The following is a 12,523-nucleotide window of genomic DNA, read 5'->3' as shown; positions in this document are numbered from 1 at the left end:
TTGGTGAGTAACTTATATACCTTTGTATAATCTTTCTGTCAGCGAAAAGAATAAAAACAGTACCATTTTGGAATGAACTTCTCCTTTTTTTATGCTATAACTTGTTTGTTTGGAGAAAAGAAATAGATCCCAATTGGAAAGGCACCCTTTTCAGTGTCCCCATACCGATTAACTAATACCTTAATAACTTAAACAAAATTTTTGTTTTAAATTTTGTTTCAGCTTGAAATGAGAAAGTCAGCCTTGTATGTGACAAATGGTGTTCTCCTGGCGACTGTATTCCTGTGTTGCCGAGTCCTTATCTACCCCTTCATGTATTGGTGTTACTCCAATTATGCCAATATTCCATTCCACAGTACTCCATTTAAAGTCCCAGTCTTTTGCAACACTTTCTGTTTGCTCCTGTTCAGCCTCCAAGTCTATTGGTTTCTCATGATTATGCGCGGTGTCTTAAGATTCTTTAGTCGGCAAACAAAGATACCTCAAAACACACCAATCGAAAAAGACCAACTAAATGGTGAAAATGGATTGTTTCACAAAAATCACTTTTGTCCTGTAATAAGCAACCACGTTGAAAAGACGAAGTAGTATTCGATCAGGGCAAAGAGGATTGATTTTCGCAGTAATAAATTTATACTTGTCATTTTATTTAATAGAATATCCTTGAGTACCAAATCCAGGTCTTTAATTTTTGTGACATTATCTTGGACTACCACAGATTTAAGTCACAACCTGGTTATATTAATGAAAACGTTTTACCAATTCATGCATAATTTATTTGAAGGATTAATAAACACGATGAGATACAACTTATTTATTTAATGGAAGGCAATTTAAAATTGAGAGGTTCAAAATCATCATATCCAAAGCCAAAAAAAATTTCCATACAGGTGTATATAATGGTACTTTTTGAGCATTATAGATTGTTTATGGTAAAATTATAAATTGTACCAATTCCTATGCATGGCACTATGCAAGTTACACTCCTATTTCACTGTATATGGGTGTAGCTTCCAAAAAGCAATAAGTTATTATTTATACAATATACTCAGTCTTATAAATAATTTTATCAGGAAAACAAAATAGACTATAAGCAATCACTTTCAATGAATTAACTATATTTAGAGCTGGATCTTTAATAAGGGAGAATAAATTAATATATTAGTCCAGGATCAAAGAACTGCAATGTGCAATGTATATAAATTATACCGAAAATGATACTTGTCCAGGACGTTTTAAAATTTATTTATTGGCTTGTTTACATAAATCAAAAGCTTTTATGGCCTATGTGTAAGTTTGTAAATTATTAAGTTAACAGCCATTGATGGATAAAAATGTTTTAAGTGCTGTACCTTTTCTCAGCAACATTTACTGCCACTGGTATGTGTAAAAAATTACAACGTGAAAAATATTTACAAGTAATCATTATTTAAATGTTTTTATCCTTGTCATGGACTTTTGTTTTATATTTTAGACTAGACGGGGTAATTAATATTAATATTATTCAAAATTACATCCTGTGTTATGATTTTTACAGTTACATTATCAGTTACATGCACTAGCCACGATAAAAACATGTTGTAATCAAAATGATGATGAACTGCAGCAACTGTGCTTAATGTTTTGACTTTTAAGTTGCAAATATCTACCGTAATTATTTTTTGTTAGTGTTAATACATTAGCCTTGTTTTTACTCTGAGGATACCATCACTGTTTCACTTAGGTAAATAGAAGCTATTTTCCTGTTATTTTTCTTTACAAATCCTTGCGACCAACAAGGTCATTTATATTTGACAATTTTTTTGGTGTTTAATTTAACTGTATGTGTTTTGTCATTGAACTACTACCTCAGAAAACAAGATAATATATTTCATAGTGTGTAGTTCCACAAAATATCCACACACACCCCAATGGAGGGTCATTCCAAAATTTCTGAGGGGGAAGGGTAGTCTTGTAAAGGCCAATATACAGCTGGATTTTTCAGAGGTATGAGGTAGTGTTGAGGGGGAGGGAGGTTCAACCCAAAAAAACACTCCGTGTTGGATGTATTGGTGTTTTCTGGAACAGCAAATATTAAGAAATACAGTGCACAACCAGGCTTCCATAATTATATTTTCCACACTCTATAAGAACCATTCTTGTTTTGGAAAGTTATAATTAAATGTAGTAATAAATTATTTATTGACATTTATAAAATAAAGTTTCATTTTAGATATTTATTTATTAAAAAGAATACTTATTTGTACAGGAAAATGGTGGTTTCTTGCAGGACCTGCGCTGGTCATTAATAGTTAAATTCCTTTTCCTGCAAATTATGTGTTTTTTGTTTCACTATTGATTACTTTGTTGCCACAGGAAAGCATGGCAGTTTCTTAACTTATTAACAGTTATCAATAAACTGTTGCTGGTTTTAAAAAGTCAAACTTGTTATTTCTCTGTAGTTTCCCTTAATTAAAGATTTTGGGCATCAACAACTTTTTGAGCAAATCCTTCACATATGGCGGGGAGGATGAAGAAAAGGTAGCAAGGTTTCAAACAACCTGGTATCATTTGGGAGGAAAATGAAGACAATTTCGTGGGTGGCTTTTAACATCAAGATATCTACCTACCTACCAACCTACCTACCTACCTACCTACGTGTGGTACCCACCTACTTATAAAATGACAGAAATAGTGATTTCAGTTTTTATGGAAACTGTAGCCACGGTGGGTTTGTTTAGAGTTAAAAAAAGTCTGAGGGAGTGGGTTCAGGGCCACTTCAATTTCTCTTCGTAAAGGTGGCCTGGAAACTGCTCCCTTAAGAACTGCTAATAAAGTGGGAGATAAGAACCCATCAAGGAGTCGAGTTACAATCAGCATGAGAAATAAAAAATAAACTCAAATATAATGTTGAAATGTTTTAATCTTAAAGTCACACAAAATCTTTACAACACAAAAATAATTAAAATATCTTAATAGTGCCTACCTATTACACAAAATTAAGTAACACTGACACAAAAAGTTCAGTTTTTCTTTTTAAATAACACTTGGTGTGAGTGACCATTCTAAATAATGAAGATGGTGGATAGAAACTTCTATCAAGAACACAATTATGGAATTATGATATTTAGCTAATATTTTAAAGGGACAGTATTAAAAGCATTCTCCCAAACTTTTTGTAACCTGTGTTGTTTGTATATTTCCCGATACAGAACTTCAAACAACAAGAAAAAGATATAAATTCATACTCAAATGTGTGAGTAAACCATAAACCTTAAGACCAAAATGCTGAATCTCATTTCTTGCCCCCTTTTATCTCCTAAAGAAGCAGCAGGGAGAAGTTGATAAAATATCAAGCAAATTTATCTTGTGTGATCATGTCCCTAATCATTGTGACCACCCTGTTTCACAGAGCAGTGATCTTATGGAGAAAAACTTGATGCAGATTACTTTAGTGGATTATAGGGTTAACCAAAAATTTGAGTGCAGGTTTTCCCCAAATATACGTACATATACCACGGCCAACTTGAAAATCCAGAGGGTTTTTGTAGACTACATTATTGGTAATTTATTTCACGGGTCTTTAATTTTGTGTTTTTTGCAATTGTGAAAAAATCGTGACGGTCCACAAATAAAAATATCTGCAAAATTTAAACACACAAAATTCAATACCCATATAGAAAATTCAAATTACAGAAAAAAATGATTAACATTTAATAACTATGATACGTGTCGACAAATTTGACATGTTATTAGCTGGTTTTACTGGTACGCTCCACTCCATGACTGTGTCTTCTGGGCCCGGTTGCTCAAACGTTGGATAGCGCTATCCACCGGATAGATCACTATCCAGCGGATGGCGTAATTGATTTCCGTGATACTTTTCCGCTGGATAGTGATTTATCCGGTGGATAGCGCTATCCAACGTTTGAACAACCAGGGCCTGTTGTGAAATAACATTAATATGCAGTTTGCTTGTTTCATTTTATCTGGATATTTTAAAAAGTTCAGAAGATTGAAAACTAAAATCAAGTTGAGGACGCTTGAATTGCAAAATTTAATGTCCTTTTTTATATTTGCCTATTGAAATCGCAAAAATGAGTCCCCGCAAAATACTCTCTTGCCAAAATCGTGAAATTAAGTACCCCCAAAATTAAGAACCAATGAGGTATTTTCACCCATCATCAGTCAAGAGACTTTACTAGTTTACATGTCTGAGTATAAACTGTTGTTTATCAAGTCCGTTCTCATTGACATTTTGATTGATTGACACTTTTGATTTTGACATTGAATTTTCAAGGAGTGCTAAATCTTGGTGATGCTGCCAGGGGGGACCCTAATATGAAAACAATGGGGAAGCTTGTCAGAAAATAACAATTAAACCCCTAATAGAGACCAATCTGGGTATGGTCCAGGCTTTCAGTGACCTCAAAATTAGAAGACCATCATCCAAAACAGTAAGATGGCATTTGTTTTTTTTTGTACAGATATTTTAAATGCAGAACCTTAAGAAATAGCTCTATGGATAAAAATTCTGCTTTGTGTCCTCAACACCCTAAGAGAGACCAAAAATGTCTAAATTTTCACTCTGGTGGTGGGAGACCACAAGCAACCCCAACGTCTGCATATGGGAGTCCATCCCCCCCACCCCCCACCTCATGACACTGTCCCTTAAAGATAGTAACCAAGTTACCTTCACAATCATGACCAACCAGTTTTTTAACATTTTTTTGGTTTATTTTTGACTAAAAACCAGATCTTTTTTCCAAACAAATTACAGCCTATACCCAACATTTAAAACATAGAAAGTAAACCCAAAATCCTAAATTGGTTGTGGTATTTTTGTTTCTGATCAGTAGAGTTTTTAAAGCCTACAATAGATAACAACAGAGAAACTTGCAATTATGCAATAAATAAAGTCCAACCCCAGTCTATCACAATTTACACAGACAAAACAGTGTGGGTAGAAAGACGGCAATGGCAACAGCAATTGGAATTAGCATGCTAGATTCATCATTAGCATATGGATTGATGGCTTTGGGGCCAGATAACTTGCGCTGTTTCTTTGGTTTATCTTCCTTTGATTCCTCTTCATCATCCTCATCCTCATTGTCTTCCCCTGGGCGTGGCAAGGGTGGCAACTTCGGAACATCTGTAAAAAAAGCCAAGTTCAAAATATATAATCTTGTAGTGAAAGAATGAAGATTTGGCTGTTGGGACATGATATTACAGCGAAATATTCAAATTCTTTATAATATTAATTATCACCAACAGTTCATTGAATGTTACAAAGAGCTTTCAGAAGCCATCTGTATCCTTTCATCAGAGACATTTGCTGTTATTCTTTACATGCTTCTTTAAATAAGGCTGCAAAGCAGGGCTTTCATAAATTGGGGGAAGGTGGTGGCCCTGATCATGGTTCATTGCCCTGCAGTCGCCAAGTATTGACATTTATGGCCTTGTGGATCTTGTGTGAAAGAGATGGTTTCAGGGGTAACTTTCAAGAAACTGTTGGTGATAAACAAGAAATTATTAATTAATTATTAATTTCTGTATTTTCTAAACAGTCTTGTTATCCAAAGTGATACCGATAGCTGAAAAGGGATGCCACAAGTACACATAGTAATAATCATTTCAGACATTCTCTTTACATCTGGATGGCATTTTTCTTGGACTAGGTTTACACTAGAGGAGATTTTCCTGGACTCATGATCAATCCAGAACAATTTGGTACCAGATTTATTTTGCTGCTTACTGACAGATGCATGAATTCAAAAAACAATTAATGTCCTAACTTGGTTGTGTGTCTGGAGATTTTAAATCCAAAATATAAACAACTTGTATATACCCAAATGAATGCTCTAAAATTAACTGATGTGTGTTTATATCTGGGAATGAAAATATCGTTAAAGTAATGTGTCTGGAAACTCTATCAATGTGGGAAAATATTGAAACTTACCCTCTAATGTTCCTTTCATAACCAAAACAGCATTGATTTTAGGATTATCATAATAGCCCTGAATTTCAAAATGAAAAAGACTGCTATAAGAAGAACACACTGTGCAAATTATTGCAAACTTATAGTTAACGTACAGTACCACGAACCTGACTTCTTGAAACCTCAATTGTTCAAACCCGTGAACAATTCTCCTCCCACCAAAAACACATGTTAGTTTGACTATTTTATGCCCCTTAAAAAAATCACTTTAGACAGAAATTGCCGACTTCCAAAGTCTCTCATGAGAGGGAAATCCCCATTTTGAATTAAGACTGACTCAGCATTTCATGGCAAGTTCATCAAATGAACAGTTTATCCGGTGTTAATTGACAGGTGTCAGACGATAGCTACCTCCAATGGCCATCAAAAAGGTCTTCTTTTCAGAAAGGATGTCTGACCAAGTCATGTTTTAGCCCAACAAACCAGAAAAAGCTATTGGAGATATATAGTGTTGCAGTCCATTCAAAATGTTGAGGTCCTATTAGGGGCGGGGCGGGGGGCATGTACGTCCCTTGTCTGTTTTCAAAACCCGTCGTTTTGCATGTTAACAAGGAAGCTATGTCTCCTTTGCCGTCACAGTTTCACACTTTTGTGTCATTTGTTGCCATTTTGCTGTCTTATGTCAATGTTTCTGGGCCATGTCACTTGTCAGAATTTTACTTGACAAGCATTCAACTCCTGCCTTAACGAGGAGCCGATATAAGTAATCGCCTCCTGACCTTAACTGTATCTCTACAGTAGGCAGGATAACCAGAGTAACACCAGTGGCAAAGATTGGGTGGTTTTTACTTAATTAATATTACTAAACCCGAGTGTTGATTAGGTAGCAACTATTCCACTGGAAGTCGCAAAATTGCCTGTTGCCAGCTCACTTTTACTGGGTTGCACGTTGCACTTTTAACATTATTTCAATTACCTCATATGCAAATCTTTCAGCTACAAAATCAAAGTCTTTTTAATCTGTCAGGTCGTCATAACCATGCCTGACAGCAAATAAGATTTTGTTGGACAAGGGAAAACTTAGTGAAGAAATAATCCAGTGACTGACTGTTATTTAAAGCTCAGCTCTATATTAAACAAGACAGGAAAATCCTGGGGGGTGGGGGCAGGTACTCCCTATAATGGCCTATAAGGGGAGGCTCCACCCAAAAGGGGTACCTTTTTTAGGCTTTAGTTATATAAAATGGTAGGGGTTTCACTGATGTTGAAGTATATGAAAGGACAGGGAAATTTGTCATTTTGGTCGGTAAAAAGGCCCAAAAGGGTTAACAGATGAATGCTATGGCTGAGAAAAAGACAAGAAAAGTTCAGTTCCTTTAAGGTGATTCCCTAGTAAAAGAACCCAACATAGATTTTAGATGAAACTTGGTACACTGATGCAATAAGTCAAGAAGATGATAAAAAGGTAATAAAAAGTGGGGGTCACCGTGCTCGTTTTGACGTCACAATGCCGACAAATACGGCTATTTTGGACCCTTTGACATAAACCGCGCGCAGCCCAAAACTAGACAAAAAGGAAAGATTTTTTCAATGATGCATATGGTATCGCACAGAATTTGACTTTAATGTATTGTTTATCCACTTACGTACTAGAAAAATGCCTTTTAATGCCCTTGTTTTTACTTTACGCCCCAAAGTAGAATTAAATTGGACACGCGCTATTCGACACGTGATAGCTCAATCCATACAATTTAGTAAACTTGCCAAAAAACTGAACATAGATTTGTGCCAATTTTTTTCTCACCGAAAGGAAGCACTGTCCTTATTAAAATCATGAAATAAAAAATGGGGGTCACCGTACTCATTTTTGCGGTAGAGCTACAGAAAGTGCACACCAAATGCATTTTCCTTGATTTTTGAGAGAGGACTGGGGCGAGTTTCAATTAGAATGTATGCGAAAAGGGGAAGAAAGTACTAAAAAATCCGTTTTTACAGAATTTACATCGAGATATCACATTTAGGACACAATGTGATAAAGAAAGCGTTTAAATGAAAATCAAAGTGAATAAGCGCAAATTAAACATCCACTAACGAGGTTCTCCGTGAGGAAGTCGAACTCAGCATCACGCGTACTGCTTACGTTATGCACATTCCCACCACACTGAGTCTCACCTCGACAAGAAACAACCGCGAGCAAAAATTGCAATAGCGTTTCTCTTCGGTCAGCTTCATTTTAGTAATGTTACTTCACATGCTCTTTTTTACGGAGGCCATCTTGTTATGCGCAGTAAGAGATGCGCAGTGCAAAACCAGGGAATCACCTTAATTAATTTTGATGTCTGAATTGGAGAGGTTTCATTCAAAAACAAAACTCCTGCTATAAAGTTTTTATAACCAGGAAAATGTAACAAAAATAAAACACACTTACCTTTAAAAATTCAACATATACAGAACCACCAAATGGTACTGTTTCTCCATCAATCAGTAATTGATTGTTGTTAACTCTAAAAGGAATGTACTCATCATGGCCAACTCCTCGACCCACTCTCTCATAAATGTCTAATCCTTTTATTACAGTGTGTTGATTTACAGCTACATCAAAAACCTGCACACAAAAAAATAAATGTAATATATTCTCAGTTGATGAAGTACAGTGTAATCGATACAAGTAACTGCCACATTATAAAACCAAATGCAATGGGTAGAGTCATTTGCAGCATTTTGCATACCATAAAATTCTGAAAATAAGCCCCTCCAAATATAAGCCCCCAAACCAGTAACGCAAAAAACCCTCCATTAAATGGCCCCTCCAAGCCCCCTGGGTTCTTGTACTTGGAAAATTGCCCTCAAATACAAAGTAAAAGCAAAAGTGGTCAAATTACTTCCAAGTAAAAGGCTAGCCCAATCGATTTTGAAATGCAAATTTCCCTCCATAGATGAGCCCCTCCGAATATAAGCCCCTCCAAAAATAAGCCCCTTAAAAAGGGCCTTTGAAAAATATAAGTCCCGGGCCTTATTTTCAGAATTTTACGGTATATACCTATCACATTTCCCAGTTGCAACTTTTAATGTTTTTAAGCCTAAAAGTAATAAAAAAAATTCCAACTGGCCAGAGCGACAGTTATATAATGCATTTGTGCAAAATATACTAGAATTACCAGCCCACGTGCCATGGGCGAAAGCTAACCCTTAAACACAACATTTATCTTATGGCTAACAACACACAGCTTAACACAGACTTTTCTCCACTAATTCTGTCAGGAGCAATAACAGTTTTGTTACAAGAAAACTGAGCATTGTAATCAAAGTGACACGTTTATAATCATCATCATCATCATCATCATCATCATCATCATCATCATCAATCTTTATTTATACACGAAATCGTATCATTTTACATGGTCTTCCTAGGAATCGCGTTTAAAACTAGACTAAAATACTCTAAGGAACCATTGACTAGAATGTTAAAAATACAAAAACTTACATTATGAATAATAAGAGTTACAATGAGTCATGGTGTATTAGAAAAATCTTTCCCATGAATTGAAGTTTTAAAAATATTTAAACTAGGCAGTTTTCTAATCTCTGAGGGAATCTTGTTCCACAGAACAGATCCTCTGTAGTGTAGGCTCCCTTTTGCAGACTCAGTTCTGGGTCTGGGGACATAATAATTTAACTCAGAATTTCTAAGATTGTGTGAATGTACATTTGAGGTGTTGGTAAAGATCCGCCTCAGATACGACGGGGAAAGATTATTATGGATTTTATACATTGTCACAGCCAACTGTTTAAGTCTTACATATTCTAGCCTTTCCCAGCCAAGCTCATCCAACAAAACACTTGAGCGAACGTCATAGTTAGAAAAGGTGAGAATTCTAGCAGCCCTATTCTGCAGCTTTTGAAGTTTGTCTGCTAATCCCTTATTGATATTACCCCATACGGCACCACAGTAATTAAAATATGGCATTACCAGTGCATTGTACATATTCACTCTAGTATCAAATGGTATAAAATAATGACTTACACGCCTTAAGATAGCAATACCACTTTTTTACACTACAATATAAAACTTTAAATAGTTGACAGAAACATGTGTCATCTGCTTTACTTACTTCTGCAGATAACTAAAGGGGTGCATTAAAAAAGCAAAAAAAAAACATTAACCAAATTGCAAGGATTCATCTATAACATTCTAAGGCCAACACTCAATTTATATAAATTTTTTTAAAGGCTTTGATCTCTTTAGTGCTCAAATATGGAAAAGAAAAGGGAAGCAAAAAGTTCTGTGTTTACAATGGAGCTTCTGGGCTAACTAAACAGGAGACAGGTGTCTTTGTGAGGTTGCACACAACGTTTTCGCCAATTTTTTTTATTTGTCCTTTTTAAAATTACCAGATAGTTTGATGGAAAAACTTAACTTAAGTAGAACATTAACTGAATGTAGTTCAATAAATAAATACCGGCCTCGTAAACGGCTAAGGTTCTGTCGGTCACACTTTCGCGTACAAAATATATAAAGACATTGTACAGCTGTAAAAAACCTTAATGACATGTCCTATTAATCATATCGACAACCCTGCTGACAAAGTTCCTTTCCTTTCACAGCAATATGATTATCGATTGCTTTGAATCACCTATGAAACATGTGGCGGGCACATTAACAAACAACGTACACAAACGTGCACGCTTAAACCGTGACTCGAATTCATTCCGACATGTATGTATATTTCATGTACATTGTTCATTATTATTCTTCTACCGGTAAAACGCTTACAGAACAACACATTCACAAAAACAAAAACAATTTCTAAAAAAGGCGTCTTAAAATCAGTTTAAACAAAGAGCTAGTAACAGCTAGTTTGAATCCCGAACGGTATAAACATCGATTAAATTCATACACGTGGATCGAACTTGCTTATCTAGCTTACCTTTAGCCTTGGAGCTTGAAAATAAACTTCACAAAACTTCAAAATTAGCACATAATCGCCGTTTTCCTTTATGGGAATGTTGTAGCCAAAATTCGAAAAATGATAACGTTCCGTTTGATATAAAATTTGGTCTGCAGGAGCGACTCTACCAATCGAAAGAGATTTGCCAAAGTCCGACGAGGTTCCTACGGTCAGCTTGTCAGCTTGGTAATGCACTCCGTTCAGATCTGTGTGGGCCGGTCCGCCGCTATTTACAGCATATACAACTTCGCCTGTGCTGGAAATCTCTCCGATTAATATTGCCAGTAAAAGACTAATAAAAAGCTCCAGGAATAAGCTATCCATCTTGGGTTTATGCGATGAAAACTCCCTTTTCGGTTTTCCGGTAAATGAGAAGTCCGTTTGGTGGGAGTCTGGATACTAGGGATAAAATTTAGACCCAGTTTCCCAAAGTGAGCTCGGTGCACAGGGCACCGAAACAAATAAATTGTGTTCCCTTCTTATGATTGACATGATTTTAAGTTAAGTAAACTTATCTCATAGTCATACTTTTAAGAACCAACGCAAGAGCCCTAAATCTTCTCTACATTAAAATATATCATCTTGCAATATCTATAAGAACAGAGATAATTTCGGATTTTGGTCTCATTTAGTGTGTTCTGGGCAAAACGCCATCATATTTAGCCGTGAAGGTCTCGTTTAGGGTTGCACGCGAAAAAATATATATTTCTGTGTTTTAACATGGTCTCTTTTAAGGGTCAAAAAAGGCTTGGGCCACGCCCAGACCGGTCTCCTTTAGGGGTTTAATTCAAAACTTCCGACGATCATCCCCACCCCTTTCATATGCGGAGTCCCCCCCCCCCCGGGGATTCGCAAGGCTCTAACTAATAACTAAAGCACTACTACTACGAAATATAAAACAAATATACAATAAATCGAAAGGGATAAACATCACACTGAAAAACTGTAGTCAGAGAAGGTGGCTTTAACTTTTGCAGTTGAATCCATTGTTAAATATTCAAATGGGAGGCTATTCCAGTCAATGATAGTTCTCGGCCAGAAGCTTTATTTGCACGTGTCAGGCAGGATGGTAGCCTCCGAACAGCAGACGACCGGAAATGCGTCTGCTGTTCGCAGGCTAGCAGGATGGCTGAAGTAGAATAAATTTCAGTGGATGAGATGCTCTGGTTTTTAGGGAGGACTGATGTTGTACATAACAGAGGATATCAATAGTGGCCTGGTGGGTAACAGTTGTACATCAGTGTCAGTCTAGCTGTACTTCACTTCTTTTTTCGAGAGTTGGCCAATTTAGTTGCTTTAGGGCATTGGTTACGAATTCCTCTTCGTTCGTGCACGTTCTTGTTACGAAGCGTACTGCCCTGCGCTGGACCTGTTTTAGCCATGATTTCTGATATACTCTATACGGATCTCATTAAGTACAACCATATTCCAACGCTAGTCTTACTGGTGATTTGTAGGCTTGATCTTTAACCTTCTGTGAGCAATGATGCAAGTTCCTCTTGACAAAGCCAAGTGTCGAATTGGCTTTGTTTGTAATGTTCAGGATATGTAGCTTCCAGTTTAGGTCCTCTGACAGAGAAACTCCGAGGTAAGGATAGTGGTTTACAGCCTGTAGGGTATGGCCAAGCATAGTGTATGGGTGTATAGAAGGAAACTT

The 12,523-nt window shown here is 36.3% G+C and overlaps 3 protein-coding genes across 4 annotated transcripts in view; 1 reads left to right on the top strand and 2 right to left on the bottom strand.

Moving 5' to 3' along the window:
- Window positions 1-618, bottom strand: part of LOC140951723 (4-hydroxyphenylpyruvate dioxygenase-like) — a 122,653-nt gene extending 122,035 nt beyond the window's left edge. The window contains exon 1 of the mRNA XM_073401042.1: window positions 614-618. Within this exon, the coding sequence (XP_073257143.1) occupies window positions 614-615 (2 nt within the window). The 5' untranslated portion in view covers window positions 616-618. The remainder of the gene's footprint in view (window positions 1-613) is intronic.
- LOC140951729 (TLC domain-containing protein 3A-like) overlaps window positions 1-2,384 on the top strand; it is a 14,692-nt gene extending 12,308 nt beyond the window's left edge. The window contains exon 5 of the mRNA XM_073401049.1: window positions 223-2,384. Within this exon, the coding sequence (XP_073257150.1) occupies window positions 223-588 (366 nt within the window). The 3' untranslated portion in view covers window positions 589-2,384. The remainder of the gene's footprint in view (window positions 1-222) is intronic.
- Window positions 2,385-2,884: 500 nt separating this feature from the next.
- On the bottom strand, window positions 2,885-11,229 carry LOC140951730 (malectin-A-like). Of its 2 annotated transcripts, XM_073401050.1 has the most exons (4): window positions 10,846-11,229; window positions 8,346-8,522; window positions 5,939-5,996; window positions 2,885-5,131 (listed from the first exon to the last, which is right to left on the bottom strand). In XM_073401050.1, exons 1-4 carry the CDS (start codon window positions 11,188-11,190, stop codon window positions 4,914-4,916), a joined length of 798 nt encoding a protein of 265 aa, XP_073257151.1. In that variant the 5' UTR covers window positions 11,191-11,229; the 3' UTR covers window positions 2,885-4,913. The 2 variants fall into 2 exon arrangements, with proteins under 2 accessions (XP_073257151.1, XP_073257152.1); XM_073401051.1 differs by lacking the exon at window positions 5,939-5,996.
- Window positions 11,230-12,523: the final 1,294 nt, after the last annotated feature.

The sequence above is a fragment of the Porites lutea genome, chromosome 11 (genome assembly GCF_958299795.1).
Source record: "Porites lutea chromosome 11, jaPorLute2.1, whole genome shotgun sequence".
NCBI lineage: Eukaryota > Metazoa > Cnidaria > Anthozoa > Scleractinia > Poritidae > Porites > Porites lutea.
This window is presented reverse-complemented; position numbering and strand designations above follow the sequence as displayed.

What these genes read in the sequence shown, in the direction of transcription:
- LOC140951730 (XM_073401050.1), bottom strand. Translation starts at nt 11,190, where the DNA reads ATGGATAGCTTATTCCTGGAGCTTTTTATTAGTCTTTTACTGGCAATA. An exon ending in TATATGTTGAATTTTTAAAG is followed by an intron (nt 5,997 to 8,345) that starts GTAAGTGTGTTT and finishes TTTGAAATTCAG; the next exon opens with GGCTATTATGATAATCCTAA. An exon ending in TATGAAAGGAACATTAGAGG is followed by an intron (nt 5,132 to 5,938) that starts GTAAGTTTCAAT and finishes CTTTTTTTACAG; the next exon opens with ATGTTCCGAAGTTGCCACCC.